The sequence below is a fragment of the Hemitrygon akajei genome, chromosome 1 (genome assembly GCF_048418815.1).
Source record: "Hemitrygon akajei chromosome 1, sHemAka1.3, whole genome shotgun sequence".
Classification (NCBI taxonomy): Eukaryota; Metazoa; Chordata; class Chondrichthyes; order Myliobatiformes; family Dasyatidae; genus Hemitrygon; species Hemitrygon akajei.
The window spans coordinates 219630127-219657492 of NC_133124.1; the positions used below are offsets into that span (position 1 = coordinate 219630127).

Below are 27366 nucleotides of genomic sequence, written 5' to 3' on the forward strand. Positions count from 1 at the left end.
CTCATAAGGCACACTCTCCAATACAGACAACTTCCTTGTAGATCTCCTCTGCTCTCTCTCTGTAGTATCCATATCTTTCCTGTAGTGAGGTAACCAGAACTGAACACAGTACTCTAAGTGGGGTCTGACCATGGTCTCATATGGCTGTAACATTACCTCACGGCTCTTGAACTCAATCCCATGGATGATGATGGCCAACGCACCATACGCTTTCTAAACAACACTGTCAACCTGCGTAGCAGCTTTGAGTGTCCCATAGACATGGACCCCAAGATCTCTCTGATCCTCCACACTGCTAAGAGTCTTACCATTAATGCTATATTCTGTCTTCAAACTTAACGTCCAAAAATGAGCCACTTCACACTCATCTCAGTTGAACTCAATCTGCCAGTTCTGCATCCTATTGATGTCCCGCTGTAACCTCTGACAAACCTCCAGACTATTCACAACACCCTCAACTTTTGTACCATCAGTAAACTTAGTAACCCATCCTTCTACATCCCTGGGAACACCACTGGTCACCAACCTCCATGCAGAATACAAACCATCTACAGCCACCCTTTGCCTTCTGTGGGCAAGCCAATTCTGGATCAACAAAGCAAGGTCTCCTTGGATCCCATGCCTCCTTAATTTCTGAAGGAGCCTTGCATGGGGAACCTTATAAAATGCCTTTCTGAAATCCATATACACTACATCCACTGCTCTACCTTCAATGTGTTTTGTTACATCCTCAAAGAATTCAATCAGGATCGTAAGGCATGATCTGCCCTTGACAAAGCTATGCTGACTATCCCTAATCAGATTATGTCTCTCCAAATGCTCATAAATCCTGCCTCTCAGGATCTTCTCCAAATACTTGCCCACCACTGAAGTCAGACTCGCTGGTCAATAATTTCCTGGGTTATCGCTACTCCCTTTCTTGAACAAGGGAACAACACTTGCCAACACTCTAGCACTTCTCCTGTCCCTATTGATGATGCAATGATCATTGTCAGCTCAGCGACCTCCTCAGTCATTGACGATTGGTGTTTTCATACCAGGCCATAATGCAACCATTTAATATACTTGCTGCTACACATCTATAGAGGTTTGTCAAAGTTTTGGATGTTATGCTGAACATTCGCAATCTTGCAAGGAAGTAGAGGCACTGCTGTGCTTTCTTCGTAATTGCACTTATGTGCTAGGTGCAGGACAAGTCCTTCAAAATAATAATACCAAGTATTTTAAGTTGCTGAACCCTCTCTATCTCTGTGAGCACTGGCTCACGGACCTCTGGTTTTCTCCTCCTGAAGTCAATAATCAGCTTCTTGGTCTTGCTGACATTGAATAGGAGATCCTGATGAAGAGTCTTTGCCCAAAATGCCAACTGTTTACTCTTTTCCATAGATGCTGCCTGGCCTGTTGTGCTCCTCCAGCATTTTGTGTGTTGTTGTAGCACCACTCTCTCTCCTATATACTGATTTATCACATGGCAATAGTGATGTCAATGAGATTGAATATGGCTTCGGAGCTGTACTTTGCCACACAGTCACAAGTGTCAAGTGAGTAGAGCAGGGAGCTAAGAACACAGCCTTGTGATGGAGTTCGTGGACGAAATGTTGCCAATCTGAACTGACTAGGACCTGCAAGTGAGGAAATCGAGCATCCAATTGTAGAATGAGGTACTGAGGAAAAAGTTGTAAAGCTTATTGGTTTGTTTTGAGGGAACGTTTTGAATGCTGAGCTGTAGTCGATAAACAGCATCCTGATACATACATCTTTGCTTCCACCTCACGCAACTGAAGAAGTTTGACAAATCCCCAAATCCTCAAGACCTTCTACAGAGGCACCATTGACAGCATCCTGGCTGGCTGTATTACAGCCTGGTATGGGAACTGAACCAACCTTGACCGCTGAGCACTGCACAGAGTGGCAAGGACAGCCCAGTGCATCTGTGGCCATGAACTTCCCTCCACTGAGGGCATTTACAGCAGCAGGTGCAGAAAGGCCTGAAAAATCATCGGGGATACCAGTCACCCCTACCACAAACTGTTCCAGCTGCTTCCATCTGGCAAATGGTATTGCAGCATTAAAGCCAGGACCAGGCTAAGGGACAGCTTCTTTCTACAAGCCATTAGACTTATAAATTCACATGTCTGTTCATTGCAACGGAGTCAGAATGCAAAGATTTTTACTCCCTCACGTTGTGGGGTGGATGTAAGATTTAAATAAATTCAAATGTTCCAGGGTTGGGTGAAGATCATATGAGATGGTACCTGCTGTGGAACTATAACTATAACTATAACTGTGTATCAACTTCAGGAGGAAGAACCCCATGGTCCATGAGCCAATCTTCTTTAGAGGATTGAAGGTGGAGAGGGCCAGTAACTTTAAATTCCTTGAACGTTATTATATTAAAGGATCTGACATGGGGCCAGCACACATGTGCCATCACAAAGAAGACCGCTTTCTTAGAAGTTTGCACAGATTCAGCATGTCACCTAAAACTTTGACAAACTTCTACAGATGCACAGTGGAGAGTATCCTGACTGGTATGGAAAGCCCAGGAATGGAAAAGGGTGCACAAACAGGTGGACACAGCCCAGTCCATCACAGGCAAAGCCCTCCCCACCACTGAGCACATCTACAAGGAGCAATGCCACAAGAAAGCAGCATCCATCATTAAGGACCCCCCACCATCCAGGCCATCTCACTACTACTATCAGGGAGATGGTACAAGAGCCTTAGGTCCCACACACCAGGTTCAAGAACAGTTATTACCGTACAGTCATCAGGCTCATGAACCAGCATGAATAACTTCACTCAATTTAACTGTGAACTGAATCTCACTTTCAAGGACTCTATCAGTCATGTTTTATTCATTTTTATTTGCAAGGTTTACCTTCTTTTGCACATGGGTTGTCAGTCTTTGTATAGTTTTTCATAAATTCTACTGTTCCTTTACTTTGCTGTAAATGTCGTAAGAAAATGAGTTTCAAAGTGGTACATGGTGATATACATGTGCTTTGATAATAAATTTACTTTGATTTAATTGACTAATACCGATGTCCCTCACCAGCAAAGCCCACAAAAGGAACTTCGCGCTCTAGGTCAATCTTCAGGCCATGCCACTCACAGACTTGAGTTAATATTATTTTGTGACTGTATGTATTGGATCTTAATTCCGCACTGCATGCAACTATACATTTTGCACCTTGGTCCCAGAGGAACGATGTTGTGTTTAGCTGTACACTTGGGTACAGTTGAATAACAATTAATCTTAACTTAAACCACATCTCTCAATTCTTTTGCAGTACAAGAACTGTCTCAACTGGAGCTGTTAACAAACTGCAGTTCTCACTTTAATGGCAGGTGAATAACTGCAGATAGTTGGTCATGTTCTTCTTTCCCTACCTGCCTTGTTCAGGGCTCCAGAGTGGTTTTGCTCTCGATGGAAAGGCATCGCCAGCTGCTGGTTCTACTTCATATCTAACTCTTCTGAACAGGGCGCTGGAGATTTCTCTGCTTAAGATTCCTCTGCCTGTGAGGTGGAAAGGAATTATAACTCAGTATCACATTACTGTGTAAATATAACATGGTTGGATTAAATAGGGGTAGGATTGTTCATAATTCTGATAAATGTATATGAAATTATGAGGGGCATAGACAAGGTGAGTGATCATAGTTCTCACTGTGCACCCCACACCCCCAGGGGAGAGGAATCTTAAAAAGAAAAATCACCCAACACATCAGCCTATCCACCATCAAGGTGGGTATACCTGCCATACAGAAAGGTGCAAGAAAGGCCAGTAACATCATGACGGATCCCACCCACCCTGCTCATGGACTGTTTGTCCCTCTCCCACCAGGGAGTCCACGAAGCATCTGCACCAGGACCACCAGACTCAAAAACAGTTACTTTGGTCAAGCAGTGAGGCTGATCAACACTTCCGCCGTCTAACCCACTGCTCCACATTCCAACCACCACTACTTTATCATTTCTTGTCAGTCACCTTATGTACAGACACTCCTGTGCCTAGTGTCACTTTATGGACATACAATGTACTGTATATACGCTATGTTATTATTTATATTTATTTGTGTTTTTAAAAAAATTATTACATTCTTCAGCTTAGTGTTTTTTGTGCTGCATTGGATCCAGAGCAACAATTTATATTAGATGTGATAGAGTGGAAGGGATTAAAGGAGAGTGGTGGCATTGCCAGTTACGGAAAATGTCACAGCAGTGCTCAGTCAGGACAGACAGCTCGTCTAGTGAGGTGTATGGAGTAAAACTGAGGAATAAGAATGGTATGACCACATTAATGGAAATATATTATACACCACCCAACACTTGGCAGAATTTAGAGGAGCAAATTTGTAGAAAGATTGCAGTCTGTTGCAAGAAATGATGTTGTGATAGTCAGTGATTTTAACTTTCAATTTATTGACTGGGACTCCCATACTGTAAAAGGACTGGAAGGGAAAGAGTTCAAATGTGCTCAGGACAGTTTCCTTAATCAATACCCAAGACCCAACTAAGAAAGTGCAATACTGGATCTCCTATTAGGAGACGAGTCAGGGTTGGTAGTAGAAGTTAGTGTAGGGGAACACTTTCCATCTAGTGATCGTAATACCATTAGATTCAAAGTAATTATGTAAAAAGATTGGTCTGTTCATTGGGTTGAGACTAATTTGGAGAGAGGACATTTTGATGGTATCAGAAAGGATCTAGTAAGTGTGGATTAGGACAGGTTGTTTTCCGGCAAAGGTGTACTTAGTAAATGGGAAGCCTTCAAGAGTGAAACTTTGAGAGTATAGACTTTTTGTTTATTCCTGCCAGAATAAAAGGCAAGGGTAACAGGTTTAGGGAACATTGGTATTCAAGAGATATTGAGTCCCTGGTTAACAAAAAAGAGGGAGGTGTATAGTAGGTACAGGCAAGCATGAACTAATCAGGTACTGGAGCATAAGAAATGCAAAAGAACAATTAAAGAAATCAGGAGAGCTAAAAGAAAGCACAAGGTTGCTCTAGCAGACAAGGTGAAGGAAAATCTTTTGGGCTTCTACAGATATACTAAAGGGATAGCAAAGGACAAAATTGGTCCTCTGGAAGATGAGAGTTGTAATCTATGCATGGAGCTGAAAGAGATGGGAGGATCTTAAATTTATATTTTTGCCATCTATATTTAATTGGGAGACAGACAGAATCTATAGAGGTGAGGCAGAGCAGTAGTGAGGTCATGGAGCCTATACAGATTACAGAGGTGGTCTTTGCTGTCTTGGGGCATATTAGACAATAGACAGTAGGTGCAGGAGTAGGCCATTCAGCCCTTCTAGCCAGCACCGCTATTCACTGTGATCATGGCTGATCATACACAATCAGTACCCCGTTCCTGCCCTCTCCCCATATCCTTTGACCCCGCTATCTATAAGAGCTCTATCTAACTCTCTCTTGAAAGCATCCAGAGACTTGGCCTCCACTGCCTTCTGGGGCAGAGCATTCCACATATCCACCACTCTCTGGGTGAAAAAGTTTTTCCGCATCTCTGTTCTAAATGGCCTACCCCTTATTCTTAAACTGTGGCCTCTAGTTCTGGACTCACCCATCAGCGGGAACATGCTTCCTGCCTCCAGTGTGTCCAATCCCTTAATAATCTTATATGTTTCAATCAGATCCCCTCTCATCCTTCTAAATTCCAGTGTATACAAGCCCAGTCGCTCCAATCTTTCAACATATGACAGTCCTGCCATTCCGGGAATTAACCTCGTGAACCTACGCTGTACTCCCTCAATAGCAAGAATGTCCTTCCTCAAATTTGGAGACCAAATTAGGGTGGTTAAGTCCCCAGGACCAGACAAAGTGTTCCTTGGATCCTGTGGGAGGCAAGTGCAAAAATTGCAGGAGCCCCTAGCAGAAATAGTCAAAACATCCCTAACCACCGGTGAGGTGCTGGAGGTTTGGAGGGTAGCTAATGTTGTTCCATTGTTTAAGAAAACCTCTAAGAATAAGCCAGATAGGGCTTTGGGAAATGCCACCATGCTTCCGGCACCTTTAAACATCAGTGATGTGCTAATTTGAGGCAGTATTCACACATGCTGTATGGTTTAAGAGGAAGCCAACTGATCTAAGAGTCATAATCAGAATTAGAGTTAGAAGTAAAATGACTCGGGATGTGAGCCTGAGATTTCAGAATAAGGTTCTGATCGGAAGCCACACTGAACAGCAAGGTGAACCAGTCCACTGCTGTCAGCCAAGCAGAATCTGAAAGAAACAAGAAGACTGCCATCCCTCTGACTGACAGTTGTAAATGCTCCCAAGTGGGTATGGGTTTGATGGCTATTTACAATAACAGTGGCATTTTGGTCTTGCCTTTCTCACTACCCTCTCTTTTTAAATGAGAACTATCAGTAACTCGTGTCTGAGGTAGGCAGCACACAAGAATGACACAATTATTATAAACATTACAGACACTAATACCCCTGGAATCACTGTCCTGGAAACTTAGCTGGATAGCTAAAATAGATACTGTAACAGTGCATGACTCGCTTTGTGACAGACAGAAACCTTTCCACTATTCATAAGGAACAAGCAACAGACTTGGTTTGTTTGGATGCTGACAACACTGAAAAAAAATTAATTCACTTCCAGGATCCACAACCTATTACCATCCAGAATCTTCAACATCGATTTCCTGCATCTTCTCACTGGCTCCAGTGCAGTGTATGTGTGATTTTTATTTTTCCTCCCCACGCCTCAAGTGGCACATCATTTGGCAATTTTGCCATTTCGTTAGCATTTATTTAGTGCATAAGTGGGCTGCATTGATATTTTGCATTCCTTATAACTGTGCTACCTGTACTGGGTGGTGGGGTGGATATACGCCTCTCTGCTAGCTTGTAGATCACCCTTGGGCAAGGTGTAATACCTGCTTAGCCCCATGATCAGGGTCACACAAAGCCACGGGAGCAGGTGGTGGATGGTCATATGAGCAGCTGGTACATATCACAAGTCCTGGTTATGCATGCACCAATGCCAGGCAGACAAGCTGAAGAGTATTGATAATGGCCGGGGTCACTGGCCTTGTAAATACACCGCCCAGATGGCGGCAATGGTAAACCACTTCTGTGGAAAAATTTGCCAAGAACAATCATTGTTGTGGATAGACCATGATTACCCATGTCACACGACACGGCACATAATGATGATGTCATCTACTTTCTGAAACTTTGACTTCTCCATTCCCATTTGTCTGTGCTCTCTTCACAATGAATTCTCTTACTGCACTTATTAGACCATGGGTTTGGCAAGACTCACTGTCCTTGGAAAGGTCAATAACTTAATACATGCAGAGAAGAAAGTATTTGATTTTTTCTAATCACAGAATAAGGTATCACTGACACATTGTGAAATTTGTTGTTTTGTAGCAGCAGTACAGTGCAATATATGAAATATACTATAAATTATAACAAGATATATATATTAAAAGTAGTGCAAAAAGAGCAAAAATAATGTGGTTGCATTTATGGACTTTTCAGAAATCTGATGGTGAGGGAAAGAAGCGGCTCCTAAAATGTTGAATGTGTGCTGGGATGATGCTAACCTGCAGCATAGTATAGTTGAGCTGAATGGCCTGTTTCAATGCAGAAACTCAGTGGATCTGTGTGAAAGATGCTCCTGTCATTTGCCACTGGATTGGGGGATGGTTTACACTGGGGAGGTGACACTTTTCACCAACAACTGCTAAGGTATCACCCCAATCCTGGCAGCAGGTTCTTACCTAAGAGTGGAGCTGAGGGTCTCTGACTGAGGTGGTCTCCTCGGCTGTAAGCTTCAAACTGTGGCAGTGAGCCGAGATTACGCAGCAGTTCCCCTGAGCGACCCAGTGGCTGTGGAAACAGGCAGAGCGTTAGGGGAAAAAATTGCATTTCTGTGGCATGTTTTCTGAAACACTGGGCTGCCATGTTGCATTAGTCTATACAAGAGGCTCATGGACTACTTGCTTAATGATATTGGTCCACAACATGAAAAAGGTTGGGAACCCCTGGTCTATACCATACTTTACACTACCAAACAAGGAAAAGTCTTATTGAATCCCTTTGCTTCGTTATGAGCAAATAATCAATTTTAATCCAATCTGTTGAAAAAAAAATGTAATGGAGACAGCCCAGTCTATTACGAGCAAAGGCCTCCTCATCATTGAACACATTTACAAGCTGCACTGTCACAAGAAAACAGCATCCATCATCAGGGCCCCAATCATCCAGGCCATATTCTCTTCTCACTACCATCAGGCAGGAGGCATGGGAGCCTGCAGGACTACACTAACAGGTTCAGGAATAGTTACAACCTACAATCATCAGGCTCCTGAACCATTGTAGATAACTTCACTCACCCCAACACTGAACTGATTCCATATTCTACAGACTCACTTTCAAGGACTCTACAACTCGTGCTCTCAGTATTATTTATTTTTCTTCATTTACACGATTTGTCTTTTTTTGCACATTAGTTCTGTCAGTCTTTGTTATTTACAGCTTTTCATAAATTCTAGTGTATTTCTTTATTTTCCTGTAAATAGCTGCAAGAAAATGAATCTCTGGGTAAGATATGGTAACTGTAAGAGCCATGCATCTGCTTATTATGGTAACTATTCATATGAGTGGTGTGTGGCAAAAGTGAAGGGAGTAAGTTATGTATCTGTTAGTTTGCAGTAGCTGGGGACTGGCTGAGGTTATATCTTTTGCTGACTACTCAATAACACTTAGCTAACACTTGGGTGCACTTCAGTTTCATCACTTCAAGATGTACATTTGCTAATTGCTAATAAGGAATCGAAAACATATCTTCAACCTTTGGAGCAATCACTATTGGAGTGAGGGCGCGTCATGCAAGTAGAACATATCCGTAGGGTCGCCGGCAGCAACAATCGTTCTGGTTTGGTTTGGCCACGACAGCAACATATACTGTACATACTTCGATAATAAATTTACTTTGAACTTTGAAATTAATTCCACCAATGAGGGCAAATGAGACCTTGATTACAATATGTCATCTGCAAAAAAGAATCACAAGCTGAGATTCATTTATTTATCCCACGTGCATTGAAACAAAACATAGCATGAAATGCATCATTGCATTAATAACCAACACAAGCTAAGGATGTGCTGGGGGCAGCTCACGAGTGTATTTTAGATAATATGTACTGTAAAGCACAATCACCCCTTTGAGTAGCACCCAACAGAGATGGACACACCATACCTCTGTTGGATCAGGGAGTAAATTATTATATTTCATGTCATTTGTTATGCGTCCTGAAAATGTTCATAGTCACCTATATACGTGTAGTTGTTTGGTGAATTTTCCAATAATTCTAGTATAGATGATTTCTAGAAGCTTCTCAGTTTTACTGCAGCAGGTATCCTGCCACTTCAAACCTAGCTATTTCATTCACTTCTATCTTATCAATGCTTTTATTTCTGATCTGATTATGATGACCACTTCTTCACCTTGTTTGCTCTTTTCATTTGTTACATTTAATAAATGGCTGCAACGGATAAGCTTTGTGTCTCCTTCTTGACTTCTGAACAGCCTCTGGCCCAGTATCACCAGATCCAAAACTTTTATCTTGCTTGTCACTGCCTCACCAAAGCAGCCAGCATAATTAAAGATTATACCCACCCTGGACATTCTCTCTTCTACCTCCTCCCATCAGGCAGAAGATACAAAAGCTTAAAGCACGGACACAAGGCTTCAACACAGCTGTCTGTAAGTAGCTCCGTAGTATGATAAATTGGACTTTTGATCTCACGATCGACGCTGTAATAATCTTGCACTTCACTGTTTACCTGCACTGTACTTCCTTTGTAGCTATTGCACCTCACTCTGCATCTGTGCAATTAGACCTGTTTTAGCTCAATACACTGTGCAATGAACTGATCTGTATGAACAGTATGCAGGACAAGCTGCTCACTGTATCTCAGTATAAATGAGAATAATAAACCAATTCCAACAGCAATATACAAGTGGAGTTCTGCGAAGTTTCCCCAGTTTTCAGGAAGGGTGTAGACAGGGGTAGTGTGTGCATATAATCATGCTGGGCAGACGCATACCTCCTATGTCATGGATCATTATAGTACAGGCCCTTCAGCCCACGATGTTGAGCTGACCTTTTAACCTACTCCAAGATTGATTTAACTCATTTCTCTACACTGCCCTCCATTTTTCTATCATAAACAGAGAGATCACGTCAGTGGCCAATAAAAGCAATTACAATTCACCACAGACTCGGAGCCTGAAATGCCAAAAGAGCAAAGGGAAATGGCAGTAGAAGCAGCTTGGAACTAAAGCAAGCATTTCCAATGTGCCCAAGTTTGTGTTTTCGGGGAAACAACTTTATGAAGAATTCATCTGGAATCTGCGTGGAGGTTAACAATAGGGTATAGATAAAGGCTGGAGGTAATTGCACTGATTTCCACCCCCTCATATAGTGCAATCCAGTTTACAATGATTTACTGAGTGGACAGGAGAAGCAGATACAACAAACTTTCTAAAGAACTGAATACATAATTGCAGAACTAAAACTTGCAGCACTGCACACAACTGGGCAGCACTGCACGGTTTAATCATGTTTTTAAACACGTGTAACCTCAGCCCATTCCCATTCACCTACCACTGAAACAGGTCTACAGTTCAGGCCATCTCCCTGGCCCAACACTCATCTCTGGAGCATCTTGACAGTAAAGAGACCTACGTCAGACTATAGTTTATTTACTGCAGTTCAGCTTTCAATATGATAATTCCAAGCAAACTCATTACCAAACTCCAGACCCTAGGAGTCAATGTCTCTCTCTCTCTCTCTCTGTGCACTGGATCCTTGACTTCTTAACCAACTCACTGCAATCAGCAAGGAGAGACAGCAATTATTCTAAACACTGATGCTCTATAAGATTGTGTCCTCAGCTCTCTACGCTGCTCCCTGTGCACCCATGACTGTGTGGCTAGATTCTGCTCGAACTCCATCTACAAATGATATCACTGTAGGGAGCCACATCTCAAATAATGACGAGTCAGAGTACAGGAAGGAGATAGAGAGCTTAGTGACATTGTGTCATGACAACCTTCCCTCAATGTCAACAACAAAGCTGGTCATTGACTTTAGAAAGGGAAATGGTGCACTGCACTTTCCAATACTTTATTCTACATTGTTATTACTGTGTGGCCACAACTGTACAGCTCTGGTGATAATTCTGTGCACCTTCATCTTTTAACAAATTATTTTATTTTAATTAGAGATACAGCACAGAACAGTCCCTTTCAGCCCAATGAGATTCACGGCCTAGCAACCCGAGCCTAATTACAGGACAATCTACAGTGACCAAATAACCTACTAACTGGTGTATCTTTGGACTGTGGGAGGAAACCAGAGCACCTGGAGGAAAACAATATGGGTCATGGGGGGGAACAATACAATCTCCTACAGACGGTGCCAGAATTGAACTCCGGAACTCCCCAAGTTGTAATCAAGTAATCTCCCTGAGCAGCGCCATCATTTCAATGTGCTTCAAAGCCGCCACCATCGTCCCTGTGCCAAAGAAGTCTTCAGTGTCCTGCCTCAACGACTACCGTTCCATTGCACTCACATCCATCATCATGAAGTGTTTCAAGAGGCTCATCATGAGGCACAGAAAGACCCTGCTGCCCCCCTCACTGGACCCCCTGCAGTGATCATCCCAACCGCTCAACAGACGACGCCATCACCACCACCCTCCACCTGGACAAAAAAGACACATACGTTCGGATGTTATTCATAGACTTCAGTTCAGCATTCAACACAATCATTCCTCAGCACCTGATTGGAAAGCTGAGCCTACTGGGCCTGAACACCTCCCTCTGCAACTGGATCCTAGACTTCCTGACTGGGAGATCTCAGTCAGTCCGGATCGGGAGCAGTATCTCCAACACCATTACACTGAGCATGGGAGCCCTCCCAGGGCTGTGTGCTCAGTCCAGTGCTGTTCATTCTGCTGACCCAAGACTGTGCTGCAACACACAGCTCGAACCACATCATCAAGTTCACAGATGACACGACCGTGGTGGGTCTCATCAGCAAGAACGATGAGTCAGCACACAGAGAGGAGGTGCAGAGGATAACGGACTGGTGCAGAACCAACAACCTGTCTCTGAATGTGAACAAAATGAAAGAGATGGTTGTTGACTTCAGGAGGGCACAGAGCAACCACTCCCCGCTGAACATCGACGGCTCCTCGGTAGAGATCGTTAAGAGCACCATATTTCTTGGTGTTCACCTAGTGGAGAATCTCACCTGGTCCCTCAACACCAGCTCCATAGCAAAGAAATCCCAGCAGTGTCTCTACTTTCTGTGAAGGCTGAGAAAAGTCCATCTCCCACTCCCACCTCACCCCCCCATCCAATCCTCATCATATTCTACAGAGATTGCATTGAGAGCATCCTGAGCAGCTACATCACTGCCTGGTTCGGGAATTGCACCGTCTTGGATCGCAAGACCCTGCAGCAGATAGTGAGGTCAGCTGCTAAGATCATCGGGGCTCTCTTCCCGCTATTATAGACATTTACACCACACTAACACTAAAGCTAACAGTATTGTGAAGGACCCCACACACCCCTCATACAAACTCTTCTCCCTCCTGCCATCTAGTAAAAGGTACCAAAGCATTCAGGCTCTCACAACCAGACTGTGCAACAGTTTCTTCCCCCAAGCCATCAGACTCCTCAATACTCAGAGTCTAGACTGACATCTACATCATTATTATATTGTAATTTGTCCTCTACTGTGCCTATTGTCTTATTTATTAATTATTGTACTGCCCTGCACTGTTTCATGCAATTTATGTAGTCCTGTGCAGGTCTGTAGTCTAGTGCAGATTTTATGTTGTTTTACACAGTCTAGTGTAGCCTTGTGCTGTCTCACATAGTCTAGCGTAGATTTGTGTTGTTTCATGTAGCACCAGGGTCCTGGAGGAATGTTGTTTCGCTTTGACTGTGTACTGTTCCAGCAGTTTATGGTCGAAATGACAATAAAAGCAACTTGAACTTTAAGTGTTGTGTCGTGACCATGATTGTTCTTGGGAAATTTTTCTACAGGTGTGGTTTGCTCTTGCCTTCTTCTGGGCGGTGTCTTTACAAGACCAGTGACCCCAGCCATAATCAATACTCTTCAGAGACTGTCTGCCTGGAGTCAGAGGTCACATAACCAGGACTTGTGATCTGCACCAGCTGCTCATACGACCATCCACCACCTGCTCCCATGCCTCCATGTGATCCTGATCGGGGGCTAAGCAGGTGCTACACCCTGCTCAAAGGTGACCTGCAGACTAGCGCAGAGAAGGAGCACCTTAGCCCTCATTTGGTAGAGCTGCATCTCCACCCCAAGTTGTAATACTGTATATATAGTAGAGTATATTATATACTGCAATACTTATGTTTTTGAAATGCTACATCCAAGATAAATGAAGGCAGAAAACAGAAGCTCCTTGTTCAATTCTATAACATATAACACAGTACAGACTCTCCAGCTCACAATGTTGTGCCGACCTTTTAATCTACTCTAAGATCAATCTCACTCTTCCCTCTCACATGCCCCTCCATTTTCCTATCATCCATGGGTCTATCAGTTTCTTAAACGTCCCTCACGTATCTGCCTCTACCACCACCCCCAGCAGAACATTCCACATATCCACTGCTCTCTGTGTAAAAAAAACCACTTCAGATATCTCCACTATACTTTCCTTCAATCACCTTAAAATTATGCCTAAATTTTCCAAAGCATTTATATTTCTAAGAAACAGATCTATGGTGCACTGCCTTCCGATTTACCAAGGATTGTACATGTTGCTGGAAAATCAGCGATGGACGTGGTGCAAGTTCCGCAGGTCGTTGTACATCATCTCCTGGTAACTGAGACCTCTGAGGTCTCGCGCTAGGATGTGTTCTCCCTCGTGCTACCTCCACTCCAGATTCAGGAGAACGCGGGTCAGTTGTTGGACGAGGCGGCCCATCCCTGAAAGGGAATCTGGTCCACTCAGACATCTAGCTACCTGTGAAACAAAACATCATTGATAAAAGCTCATACTCTAGCATTCAAGCATTTGGCTTGTGTAAAATACCAATTCCTGAGCCACATTCAATAATCCATTTTGGCAGTTACACAGCATAGTATTCACATCTCCATCACAAATTCAAGTCCCAATCAAGAGATTCCTACTCAAAATCCAGGTTGACACTCCCAGCACAGCTCTGAAATAGTGTGCCTGTCCTTGGCTCAGTAACAGTGGAGCATTGCTTGGCTGGGGTGGCCTTTCTGCAAATCAAACACTAACCTGAGAGCCTATCTTCCCAAAATTGTGACAACAAAAGACCCTTGTTCAAAAAGGATAACAAATCTCATGATATCCTGAAACAAATTAAAACCTCATACTGTAGCATTTGAGTGTTTAGGATGTGGAAACTATAGAAAGGGTGCAGAGGAGATTTCCAAGGATGATGCCTGGATTGGAGAGCATGCCTTGAGAATACGTTGAGTGAACTTGGGCCTTTTTTCCTTGGAGCGATGGAGGACAAGATGTGACCTGATAGAGGTGTACAAGATGATGAGAAGCATTGATCGCGTGGACCGTCGGAGACTTTCTCCCAGGGCTGAAATGGCTAACAGGAGGGGGCACAGTTTTAATGTACTTGGAAGCAGGTACAGAGGAGATATCAGGGGTAAGGTTTTTTTTTTATAAATGCAGAAAGTGGTGAATGCATGGAATGGGCTGCCGGCGATGGTGGTGAAGCGGGATACAATAGGATCTTTTAAGAGACTCCTGGATAGGGACATGGAGCTTAGAAAAATAGAGAGCTATGGGTAACCCTAGGCAATTTCTAATGTACATGTTTGTCACAGCATTGTTGGTCGAAGGGCCTGTATTGTGCTGCAGACTTTCTACGTTTCAAATTCCATTCTTCAGTAAGTAGCTTTTAACCCAACAAATTGCCATATTCTGATTTGTATAATGCTCAGACTAATTAATTACCCAAAATGTCTGTGGTGATGTACTGAAAGGCACCATGAGAAAGCAAGCTTGTCCCTTCATTACTGCCCCCAATCATATGGCCTATTATGGAGTACAGAAATCAGCCTGCCTACCTAATCAAACAACACTCTGACCTAAACAACCATCCCAAAGCCGTTTATTCCTTCCTTCAGATTCAAATTCAATCACATTTATCTATCACGTGTACATCAAAACAGTGAAATGTGTGGATCCAAGGATCCACACCCAAAGATCAGCTTGGGGGTAGTCTTCAAGTATCACATATCACCAGCAGTGTATCGCCATGTTCAGAAGATCAACAAAAACAGCACCAATAATAAAGAGCAAAAATAAGCCATTTTCCCCCTCCCCACCCCACACACAGGCCTCCACCCAAGGAAAGGCCCCTTTTAATTCCACCTCAACTAACACCTTTCACCACCAGCGACAGTGCTGCTGAGAAACATCCTAAAATGCGCTGGGACACAGCATTAGTGATATAACCTTGGGTCATCGGGTGTTTCAGGTCTTTCAACATCCAGGTGACCCAGCCAGGGCTGATCGGGCAGTGGTTTTAAGTCCTAGCAGCCTTGGCCCATGGATCACACCTCTTAATCCATGACCATTTGGAGGCTTGCTTAGCAGCCTCTGTAATGGTTCTGATGGCCTTGCAGCCACCATAACGCCAAGGAAAAAGCCAGCAAACCTCTACACCTTACTTCTGTAGGCTCACATTGTGTCTTCCACCCACCTCCAACACTCCTCTGCCAATTCCTGGTATTTGACAAATACTCTATTGCTAGTCCAGTCACAGCCTCAAAATGGAAGGACATACCTTTAGAAGACAGGGGAACTGGAATTTCTTCAGAGTGTGAATCTGTGAAAGTCATTACCTTAGCCTGCTGTGGAAGCCAAATCATTGCGTATATTTAAACCAGAGCATGATCGGTTCTTGATTAGGAAGCAACACACACAAAAAGTTGGAGGAACTCAGCAAGTCAGGTAGTATCTATGGAAATGAATAAACAATCAACATTTTGGGCCGAGAATCTTCTTCAGTGCTGGAAAGGAAGGAAGAAGATGTCAGAATAAAAAAGGTGGGGAGGGGAAGGAGAATAGGTGAAGCCAGATGGGTAGGAAAGGTAAAGGGCTGGAGAGGAAGGAAGGAAGGAAACTGGTAGGAGAGGAAAGTGGACCATAGGAAACAGGGAAGTAATAGGCAGGTGAGAAGAGGTATGAGGCCAGAGTGGGGAAAGAGGGGAGGGGAAGGAGGATTTTTTAAACCAGAAGAAATTAATATTGATGCCATCAGGTTGGAAGCTACACAGACAGCTGTTGCTCCTCAAGCCTAGGGCTGGCCTCATCTTGGCACAGACATGACAGAACAGGAATTGGATTTGTAATGAAAATGCTTGGCCATGGGGAAGTTCCACTTTTGGCAGATGGAGCAGTCCCCCAATTTACGACAGGTCTCCCCAGTGTAGAGGAGGCCACATCAGGAGGGGATGATAAGGGTGCCTAAAGTTACAGAGAAAAGATACGAAAACAGGGCTTTCTCCTTCCCTCATGTTCTATTCCCCACCTTTTACTTCTTCTCACCTATCACCTCCCCTGGGTGCTCTCCACCTCCTTTTTTTCCTCCCATGGCCCACTCTCCTCTCCTATCAGGCTCCTTCTTCTCCAGCCCTTCAACTTTTCCACCCGCCTGGCTTCACTTGTCACCTTCTAGCTAGTCCTCCTTCGCCACCCCAGCTGTTTTATCCTGTCATCTTCTCAGTCCTGAAGGAGGGTCTCACCTCGAAGAATCTATTCATTTCCACAGATGTCGCCTGACCTGCTGAGTTCCTCCAACGTTTGTGTGAGTTGCTTAGGAAAACAGGGCGGACGGAAAATAAGTCGAATTAGTAGGGTCGCAGCGCAAAGCGTCGACTGTCCATACCCCTCCCAGCTGTCTGTATAGCAACTTGAGCGTGTGAATCACTACCCCGACCCCTCCTCACCGACCTGGCCAACGCCCACCCCGCCTTCTCCCTCCATATGGGCAATCTTTGCCCTCTTCCCCTTCTCTGGAGCATACTGTCCAACTGACCCTTTCTCCCTGCAGCCTTTTGGGTGGGAATACACACACCAACCGACCAACCGGCCCTGCAATCAACCCCAAGATTCCGGGTCCTCTGACCGCCACCTGAGCCCTCGACGCTCCGTGTGCGCATGCGTAGCCCCGGACGCCGGACGGCACCTGAGCGTTCCCGCCCACTATCGCGTCCTATTGGGCGTCGCTGCTGCCCCCCGACCTGTCTTGTTGGAGGGGATCTCCCTTCAATTTGAATTTCCCGCCCTCAGTTTCAATCTCGATTGGCTGCCGGGGCTGAGGCGTTTCATTCGCCATTCGTCGACGCGAATGCCACTGAAACACGTCACGTAGGAGCGACGCCCGGCACGTGGGTCGCAGCTCAGCTGGTGGTTCGCTGCAATTGGCCTGTCGCCACAATCGGTCTACAGCGGGTGTAATCTCCTGGAGCGAAGTTCCAAGTAAATTGTATTATCAAAGTACATACATATCACCAAATGCCACGCTGGGAACACACACAACCCTGGGATTCATTTTCCTGTGGGCGTACTCAGCAGATTTATTGAATATTAAGGCCATAAGATACAGGAGCAGGAGTAGGCCATTCAACACATAGAGTCTGCTCCGCCGTTCAATTTTGGGTCGATCCAATTTTTCCAGTCATCCCCACTTCCCATACCCTTTGATGCCCTGACTAATAAAGAACTTATCTATCTCTGTCTTAAATACACCCAATGACTTGGTCTCCACAGCTGTGGAGGCAACAAGTTCCACAGATTTACCACCCTCTGACTGAAGTAATTTCTCTGCATCTCTGTTCTAAATGGATGTCCTTCAATCCTGAAGTCGTGCCCTCTTGTCCTAGAATCCCCAACCATAGTAAATAACTTCACCATGTTTAATCTGCTCAGGTCTTTTAGCATTCAGAATGCTTCTATGAGATCCCCCCATTCTCCTGAACTCCAGGGACATTCCTCATACGGTAACCCTTTCACTCCTGGAATCATTGTCATGAATCTTCTCTGAACCCTCTCCAATGTCAGTGTACCCTTTCTAAAATAAGGAGCCCAAAACTGCACACAATACTCCAAGTGTGGTCTCACGAGTGCTTTATAGAACCACAAAATCACATCCTGGCTCTTATATTCTATACCTCTAGAAATAAACGCCAACATTATATTCTCCTTCTTCACCACCAACTTAACCTGGAGGTTAACCTTTAGGGCATCCTGTACAATGACTCCCAAGTCCCCTTGCATCTCTGCATTTTGAATTCTCTCCCCATCTAAATAATAGTCTGCCCGTTTATTTCTTCCACCAAAGTGCATGACAATACACTTTCCAACATTGTATTTCATTTGCCACTTCTTTGCCTATTCCCCGAAACTATATAATTCTCTCTGCAGGCTATTTGTTTCCTCAACACTACCCGCTCCTCCACCTATCTTTGTATCATTGGCAAAGTTAACCACAAATCCATTAATCCCATGGTCCAAATCATTGACATACATTGTAAAAAGAAGCGGGCCCAACACCGACCCCTGTGGAACTCCACTGGTAACCGGCAGCCAGCCAGAATAGGATCTCTTTATTCCCACTCTCTGTTTTCTGCCGATCAGCCAATGCTCCACCCATGCTAGTAACTCCCCTGTAATTCCATTGGCTCTTATCTTGTTAAGCAGCCTCATGTGCAGCACCTTGTCAAAGGCCTTCTAAAAATCCAAGTACACCAGATCTACTGCATCTCCTTTATCTACCCTGCTTGTAATTTCCTCAAAAAATTGTAGAGGGTTTGTCAGGCAGGATTTTCCTTTCATGTTGGTTTAGGCCTATCTTGTCATGTGCCTCCAGGTATTCCATAATCTCATCCCTAAGTGTACCATATAGCCTACTGTATACAATAACATAGGACTATTTTATGTCGTAGTAACAGGTTACTGAGCATGCACAATTGGGCATGTATTGATCTGTATATATGTGTATAGTTCGGTTTCAATTAGCAAAGGACACTGTTAACGTAGCTCCCTTAGTGATATTGTTGTGCAAACGGCCACATACACAACAAATTGGCGACGAGGTTAATGAACCTAAATCGTATCCACTGGACAGGACTGGAAGCCTATTCAAAGGAACTATCTCAGAGGAAATTCTGAAAGTGCTTTTCCCCACAACACTGAGTGAAACACTTTCACCAACAAGACTGTATGCACCATCACCTTTTCAAGGTCACTTAGGAAACATGCAATATTTTCCTCCCAAATCTTACATCACTCATAAATTAGTGAGACAGCATAGAATGCTATATTTGATAGGGTACATATCATTACATTTTCTTGCAATATTTATATGGTGGTAACGCGGTCTCAACTTTCTAACTGTAAACGTAAAAACGTAATAACATTCAGAAGTTTTGGAAAGTTCAAAAATTCAAAGTAAATGTACAATCAAAGTATGTATATGTTATCGTTTACTGTCTTGAGAGTAATTTTCTTGCAGGTATTTACAAGAAAAATACAACATTATATCATTAAATACAATAGAAATTTACAAGAGAATTTTGCATTAACACTGACAATCAATCAATGTGCAAAAGAAGACAAAGTGTGAAAATGAATTTTCTGTGATAGCCGGGCCCTGAACTCTATGTATGTATGTATGGTCTAAAACACCATCAGTAAGACTGGCGATCTTGCGGCGCTTTTCAAACTCGCAAACTTTCGGCGTACAGACACCCTGACTGAGGAGAGAACTGCGCGTGCGTGAAGGGGAGCCGAGGCGGGTTGACGTTCACACGCGGGGCGCGCACGCATGCGTGAAGGGGAGCCGAGGCGGGTTGACGTTCACACGCGGGGCGCGCACGCATGCGTGAAGGGGAGCCGAGGCGGGTTGACGTTCACACGCGGGGCGCGCACGCATGCGTAGTGCAGGGCTCCCGGCCGGAAGCGGGTGCTGGTGCCTGAGTGCGAAGGGAGATGGCGGTGAACCTGAGCAGGAATGGGCCGGCGCTGCAGGCTGCCTACCGCGATGTGCTCAACGACAAGACGGCCACTGACTGGTGAGCAGGCAGTTGGGCGGGGAGGGATGGAGAGGTGCTGAGGTGTCTCCAGGTTGTCACTGACCGGATGCGGGTGGGGCTTGTAACCTGGCGGAGGTGCGGTCTGTTATCTTCTGCCCCACACTGGGGAGATCTTTCGATCCTTGTCTTTCCCCCTCCCCTGGGAAAGACTGTGGAACCCGCACTCCCCCACCCTGCGGAGAGCTTTTGATACCTGCCCTTCCCTCTCCCCGGGAAAGTCTGTGGTACCCGCTCTCCTCCACCCTGGGGAGAGCCGGTGGTATCCCCTCCCGACACCCTGGGGAGAGCTTTTGACCCCTGTCCTTTCCCCTCCCCAGGGAAAGTATGTACAATGCCCTCCCTTCATCCTGGAGAGAGCTTTTGTCCTTCTCCCTCCTCTGGGGAGAGTGTGCAAACCCCACCCTGGGAGATGTTTTGAGGACTGCCCTTGCTCCTCTTCTGGGGAGAGTTTGTCAAAACCTCTCCTTTACCCTGGGGAGAGTATTTGACTTGTCCATCCCCCTCCCATGGGAGATTCTGTGGTCCCCCTCCCCCCACCCTGATGGGAGCTTTTGAGCTCTTTTTCCCCCCATCTCCTAGGGAGAGTGTCAAAACCTCTGCCCTCCCTCTAGGGAAGGCTTCTGCTCTTCCCTGTCTCCCCTCCTGGGAGGGCTTTTACGTGTCTCTTCTTCCCTCCCCACCTCCCCTCTCCCTCCCCCCACTGTTGAAAAGCTGCAAGCATCCTATCTTTCCCTCACCATGTTGCCCTTGGGCGAAGGTAAACAGAATTCAAAGGGGCTTAGGTGCGCTGAGTGAATGGGCAATGCTGGTAAATGCGATCTAATCTGAAGCTGAAAACAAAAAAGACTGATGATGCTTCAGAAAAAAAAAGTCAGAAATACTCTGCAGGTCAGACTGCGTTTCTGGTAAAGAAACAAAATCAGCCTTTCAGATCAATAACCTGTTGTCAGAAGGAGACTAAAGATTCTGATTTATTTCTCACATACATTGAAGCATACAGTGTAATATGTCGTTTGAGTTGATAACCAACACACCTGAGGGTGTGCTGTGGACAGTCTGCAAGTGTCGTCACACATTCTGGCGGCAAAATGACATGTCCACAAAATTCAGCAGAGCACCACAGAGCACAACAAGCGAGAAAGCAACTTCAGTGAGAAAACATCCCTTTCCTCCCACCCACCCGAGCACATACAGTCCTCTAACCATAGGAAAGTCTGCCTTCTGCCTCCAGTGGACTGACAGATTTGCTGACATTGGACCTTCAACTTCTGCAGCAGGCTTGCAGCTCATTAAGCTGCAGAGAGGCAGGGAAGCTGGGCACTTGTATTAAACAAAAGAGATTCTGCAGATGCTGGAAATCCGATGCAAGACACAAAATGCTGGAGGAACTCAGCCAGTCAGGCAGCATCTATGGAGAGGAATAAACTGGTCACATTTCAGGACTCAATAAGGTTAGTGAGTGAGTGTATAGACAAAAGAATGCTGGAGCTGTGAAATGTCGATCAGGAAGACAGGTCAGGGTAGGCGTGTCCTCCATTTCAAGAGGAGAAAAAAATATCACAGGACAGCTTCGACCCCACTGAATGATCCCCTTGTATGATAAAATGCACTCTTGACCTCACAGGGTTACGATCTTGCACCTTGTTTAACTGCACTTTCTCTGTAGTTTTACACATTATTCTGCATTCTGTTGTTGTTTTTCCTTGTTCTGCCTGAACACACTGTAATGGTCGGATCTGTATGAACAGTACGTAAAACAAGCTTTTCACTATCTCAGTACATGTGGCAATAATAATCACAGATGCAGACAGAAATCAAGTTACCTCACATTGTGGAATTCAGTGTTAAATCTAGAAAGCTAGGGTCTGCATGGTAGCTTAGTTTTTAAGCATAACACTATCAGAGTACCAGTGACCTGGATTCAATTCTTGTTGCTATCTGTAAGGAGTTTGTACATTCTCTGGGTACTGAAAATGTTAGCATGAGTAAGTTCTGGGTATGTTATGTTATGTTGGCCCTGGAGCTGTGGCCACACTTCTGGGCTGCCCCCACTTGTGTTAACAACTACGTTAATCATTTACATAAATGACACATTTATCTGTGCTTTGATGTACATGTGACATATAAAATAATCTTAAAATCTTAATCTCTGCTCAAGAAAGAACCTGGAGCCTAATAAATGACAGTTTAAATGGATTCTGTGTCATTGGAATGAGGGAAGTGGAGGGCATCAGAATTGGAAGGGACTGACAAGGAGGGGAAAGGAGAGATTGAAGGCAGGAAGCAATAAGTTAAGGGCCAGAGCTGGCTGAATTAACAGGTCTACCAGAGCAGTCCAGTGTATGGGTTTTTGAGCAGGGGATAGCAGTGGGCAGTGTAGGACTGAAACACCATAAGGCTGGCCACTATGTGGTGAAGATCTGACAAAATGGGATTCACAGCTGGGTAACCATAACCCCAGAAGTTGGGCACCATGCTCCAAAGGGGCTGTAGAATAAGCTGCCTGGTGCCTCTGGGAGAGCTCAGTTCACAGAACCACAGCTGCTCTTGTCAGTGGGCTCTTGGTGAACGAAGTTCATGAGAGGGCATGTGAGAGACACCTTCTCCCCCACCCTCCCAAGCTTCTTTTATCTCCATTGGCGCTTTGGGCAGCAATGAAGGTCCTCAGTCTCTGTCCTTACTGTCGCACACAGATATTGAAGGATTCTTCATTGCTGTTTCTGTAGCTATTTTTTAGGGTTGTTAGCCCTGAGCTGAACCCCCAAGATTGGAGGACTCACAGTCTGGCCTGTACCCTTCGACCTGTTTGGTATGGGTGACCTTACCAAGAGCCAAATCATAAAGCCCTGTCTCCAGCCAGCATAGCTCTCGGGTCACTGAGATACGCAAGCCTCCAAACCCTACGGCAAGGTTGTGGTCATCTTGGAAGTTTCCTTACTTTTATGGCTCTTTATAGATCAGCTTGAATGGCCAGGGTCATGCATTTCCTTATTTTGTATGCGCTTACATTTTGACTGCAGGCTGGGTACTTCCCTTGAGGAAGAAAGGCAGAGAAATTAACACTAGAACTTCCTGGATGATCATAATGAAAATAGAAGTTTTTTATTGCATAAAAAACAAACTGAATAGGGGAATTTCAGAGGGGAAGTGGAAAAAGACGCAAGATAAGTTTGTCAGAAAGTGAAAGGGGTTCCAAATGATTTTCTAGATTGTGAGAACGTAGGTCTTCAAAAGAGCCTGGACTGATCTAGGACGAATGGTAAACTCACTCATGGAGGGAGAAAATGTGGATGAGGTACTGGTTCAGCACGCTGCCCTACACTGGCAAAGAAAAATGTAACTGGGATTCTGGATGGGCTAAAATTTAACAGTAGCTATCTGCACTTAAAGATGAATTACCGTAGATTCCGGATTTTAAGCCGCTACTTTTTTCCCACATTTTGAACAGCTTTGAACTTTGCGGCCTTTAATCCAGAGCGGCTAATACATGATTTTTTTCATGCCGCCTCGTAAACATTTTGCCTCATAACAGTAGACCAATAAAATTGATGAGTAGTTCACAGAGGTCCAATGAAATTGTACGATAAATCAAACGCACTTTCACAATTAAATTATTGTAAATCAGTCATTTGTACTCACCCTCATCAACATGGAAAACACTCGAAGCTGCCTTATGGCAGTTACTTAGTTTATAATATTTTCGCTTAGTAATTCATTTTCTAGTTAAAGTTAGAAGAGTTTTAACTATATTTGTTTTCTGTACTACATCGTCACACGCTATGACGTCACACCCGGTTTCGCGGTGTCTTGTGGGAAAAATGCCGTTTGCGATAAACGGAAAGGTGGGAGGGAGCACATTACGCGAGCGGCTTTGGATCTGAGCGAACGCTGCTTTTAAGTTAAAGGCGATCAATAACTTTTCCTGGTAGGCTGCAGTATATATATTTTTTACCAGTCGTTAGGAGATATTGGAATGTTGTTCAGTAAAGAAGTATACGCAACGTATATTTAAAAGTAGCCGCGTTACGGGCACGGTTCGAAAAAAAGCATTTGCAATATGTATTTGTTTTTGTTACCATATGGATTTAATTAAAAGTTAAAAAATCCTCACGTGTAATATCTTTCTGTGTAAATATCTCATATTACAACGTGGGACACCTGCGGCCGAAAATCCGGTGCGGCTGAAAATCCGGTGCGGCCTTTACAATTAAAAAATTGATTTTATTTCTAAAATTAGAGCCAGCGGCTTTTAATCAGGTGCGCTCTGTAGTCCGGAATCTACGGTACCTGGTGGGGTAGATATAAACTAGCTTACTAAATGCAGTTGACTACTTCAAAACATCTTCAGCTTCAGACAAAAACAGAAATCCAGAGGAACTCAGCAGGCCTGGCAGCATCTACGGAGGGGAATAAACAGTCAATGTTTCTGGCTGAGGTCGTTCATTACTGGAAAGGAAGGGAGAAGAAGCCTGAATAAGGTTGGGGGGGGGGGGGCGGGCGGGAAGGAGTGCTACCTCTTCTTTTATTTATTGACATACAGCCTGGAATGGGCCCTTTTGGCCGCTCAAACCATGCCACCCAGCAATCCCTTGATATCCTAGCCTAATCATGGGACTGTGAGAGGAAACCCATGCGGTCATGGGGAGATAATACAAGCTCCTTACAGGCAGTGGCAGGAATTGAACTCATGTCTCTGGTTCTGTAAAGTGTTGTGCTAACCACTATGCTACTTGTCACTTGCCAACATGTGCAGCTTCCCTCCCCTACCTTATTCTGGCATCTCTCCCCCCCCCCCCCCCCACCTTTCCAGTTCTGATGAAGGATCTCTACTCTAAATGCTGACTGTTTATTCCCTCTTCATATATGCTACCTGACCTGCTGAGTTCCTCCAGCATTTTGTGTGTGTCGCTCAGCTTCAAACACGGTACCTGATGTACTGAAAATTGCAAACTTTATTTACTTGTTCTAAAGGTTGGTGTAGGACTAAAGCACAAGCCAGTAGGGAAACGTTATAGAAACAACATTGAGTGCCACATTAGCACGATTGGTTTGATTCAAGAAAGTCACAACGGATTGTTAAAAGCAAGTTACAAAAGTTTTTGAACAGAGGAGATAATGAGGAAGGTGTGGTTGATGAAATAAGTGTGGATTTGCAAACAGTATTTGGTCAAGTTCTTTGTACAAGAGCGCAGCCACCGAATAAACTGGTCTGTGAGCAGAAAATTGATGAAGTGAGAGGAAACGGTAGTAGCGAGTTTATCAGCCTCAGGAATTGTGCACCAAGGCTCCCTAGGGTTTGGTGCGATGCCACTATTGGCACGGTACAATGGTGGTTAGCACAAACACTTTACTGTGCTAGTGATCACCGAATGGTATTTGATTCCAACCATTGTCAGTAAGGAGATTGTTCGTTCTCTCTGTGACAGCATGCATTTCTTCCAGGTGCTCTGGTTTCTTCCCATATTCTAAAGATTTCTACGTAGAGTTAGAGAGAGTTAGTGAGTTGTGGACATGCTGTGATGACATTTGCAGGTTGCCCCAGGCACAATCCTTATTGATCATTGACACAAGTTGATGCATTCCACTGTATCTTTTGATATATCGATGCATATGTGACAAATAAAGCGAATTGTCTGTTCTTTATCCTGTTTGTGTGTGTGATGTATACGCTTATCTGTATTGTGGGCAAATACCAAATTTACAGATAATACAATTCTTGGGGTCAGAGTAGCGAGAAATTAAAGGATATAGACAGGTTGTTTGAATGGACAGCCAGCTATCGATTGAAATTCACAGAGAAATGTAAGGTGCTCGAAGTTCAAAGTACATTTATTATCAAAGTATGTATACATTATACAACCTTGAGACTTGTCTCCTTGCAGGCAGCCACAAAACAAAGAAAGCTAATAAAACCTGTTTTTTTTTAAAGAAAAGGCCATCAAGCACCCAAATGTGCAGTAGGGAAAAAAATCGTGCAAACAATAAAAGTAACCAAATAACATTCAGAACGGAATCTCGTGAAAGTGAGCCCACAGCCACAAAACCAATCGTCACTGCAGCCGATTTGAGAGCCGATTGCAGGCCACAGCCTCAGTTCAGTGCAAAGATGAGTGAATCTCGTGGAGCAGCAAGCTGAACTGGCATGTCCCTTGCCGCTGACACCATGACCTTTTTAATCTGGTCCAGTGCTTAAATCGTTCAAACTTCGGGTCATTCCTCACTCTTGGTTACGGGCCCTGCCGTTTCGATTCGCTCTTGGGCCATGGCCCAGCTGCTTCCACACCCAACCTTTCCAACTCAGTTGGGTGCTGAAATCGATCAAACCTCTGGTCTTTCCTTGCTCTCGGGCCCGATTCCCACTGCCTCAACTCTGCCTTGCCTCCACTCACCTCACTTCGGTTCTGCCACATCAAATCGCCTGCAAGTCTGGTCCTGCAATGGAAACAAATGGCTCATTCCCTGCTGTCAGGTCCAGGACAAAGTGTTGCATCTTTGTCAGAATCATGGGAAGGGCCACAATAAATTAAAGGGTGTAATTCTCAAAGGAATACAGGAACTAAGAGATCTGTTGAAATTGACAGAAGTTGAAAAGGTGGTTAAAAATGTTTTGGGGATCCTGGGCTTTATAAACAATTAAATAAGAATGCAAGAAAGTAAGTAGTAATTTTATTTTTTGCAAAATGGTTCAAAGTTCAAAGAAAATTTGTTAACAAAGTGCATGCATGTCTCTATGTACAACCCTGAGATTTATTTTCTTGTGGGCATACTCAATAAATCTAAATAGAATAATGACCACAATAGAATCAATGGAAGAACTTGGGTGTTCAACCGGTGTGCAAAGGACTAGTTGTGCAAGTAGAAAAAGTAAATATCAAGTAAAACCCAAGAACATGAAATAAAGAGTGTTTGAAAGTGAGTCCATTGGTTGTGGGAACATTTCAAAGTGTGGGCAAGTGAACTTAAGTGAAGTTATCTGCTCTGGTTTAAGAACCAGAGGTGGTGTGGGACCTGATGGTTGACGGGTAATAACTGTTCCTGAACCTGGTGGTGTAGGACCTGATGGTTGAGGGGTAATAACTGTTCCTGAACCTGGTGGTGTGGGACCTGATGGTTGAGGGGTAATAACTGTTCCTGAACCTGGTGGTGTGGGACCTGATGGTTGAGGAGTCATTACTGTTCCTGA

The 27366-nt window shown here is 44.4% G+C and overlaps 2 protein-coding genes across 6 annotated transcripts in view; one reads left to right on the plus strand and one right to left on the minus strand.

Annotated features, from left to right (window-relative positions):
* The window catches only part of piwil2 (piwi-like RNA-mediated gene silencing 2), a 142310-nt gene extending 125077 nt beyond the window's left edge, over nucleotides 1–17233 (minus strand). Inside the window, exons 1-4 of the mRNA XM_073061751.1 lie at nucleotides 17126–17233; nucleotides 13838–14058; nucleotides 7761–7869; nucleotides 3394–3520 (exon numbers count right to left, since the gene is read on the minus strand). Coding sequence (XP_072917852.1) covers nucleotides 3394–3520; nucleotides 7761–7869; nucleotides 13838–14050 — 449 coding nt within the window. The 5' untranslated portion in view covers nucleotides 14051–14058; nucleotides 17126–17233. The remainder of the gene's footprint in view (nucleotides 1–3393; nucleotides 3521–7760; nucleotides 7870–13837; nucleotides 14059–17125) is intronic.
* A 2777-nt stretch (nucleotides 17234–20010) lies between these two features.
* Nucleotides 20011–27366, plus strand: part of dbnlb (drebrin-like b) — a 55512-nt gene continuing 48156 nt past the window's right edge. For all 5 annotated transcript variants that reach the window (XM_073061763.1, XM_073061787.1, XM_073061770.1 and 2 more), the window contains exon 1: nucleotides 20011–20162. In XM_073061763.1, the coding sequence (XP_072917864.1) occupies nucleotides 20080–20162 (83 nt within the window). In that variant the 5' untranslated portion in view covers nucleotides 20011–20079. The remainder of the gene's footprint in view (nucleotides 20163–27366) is intronic.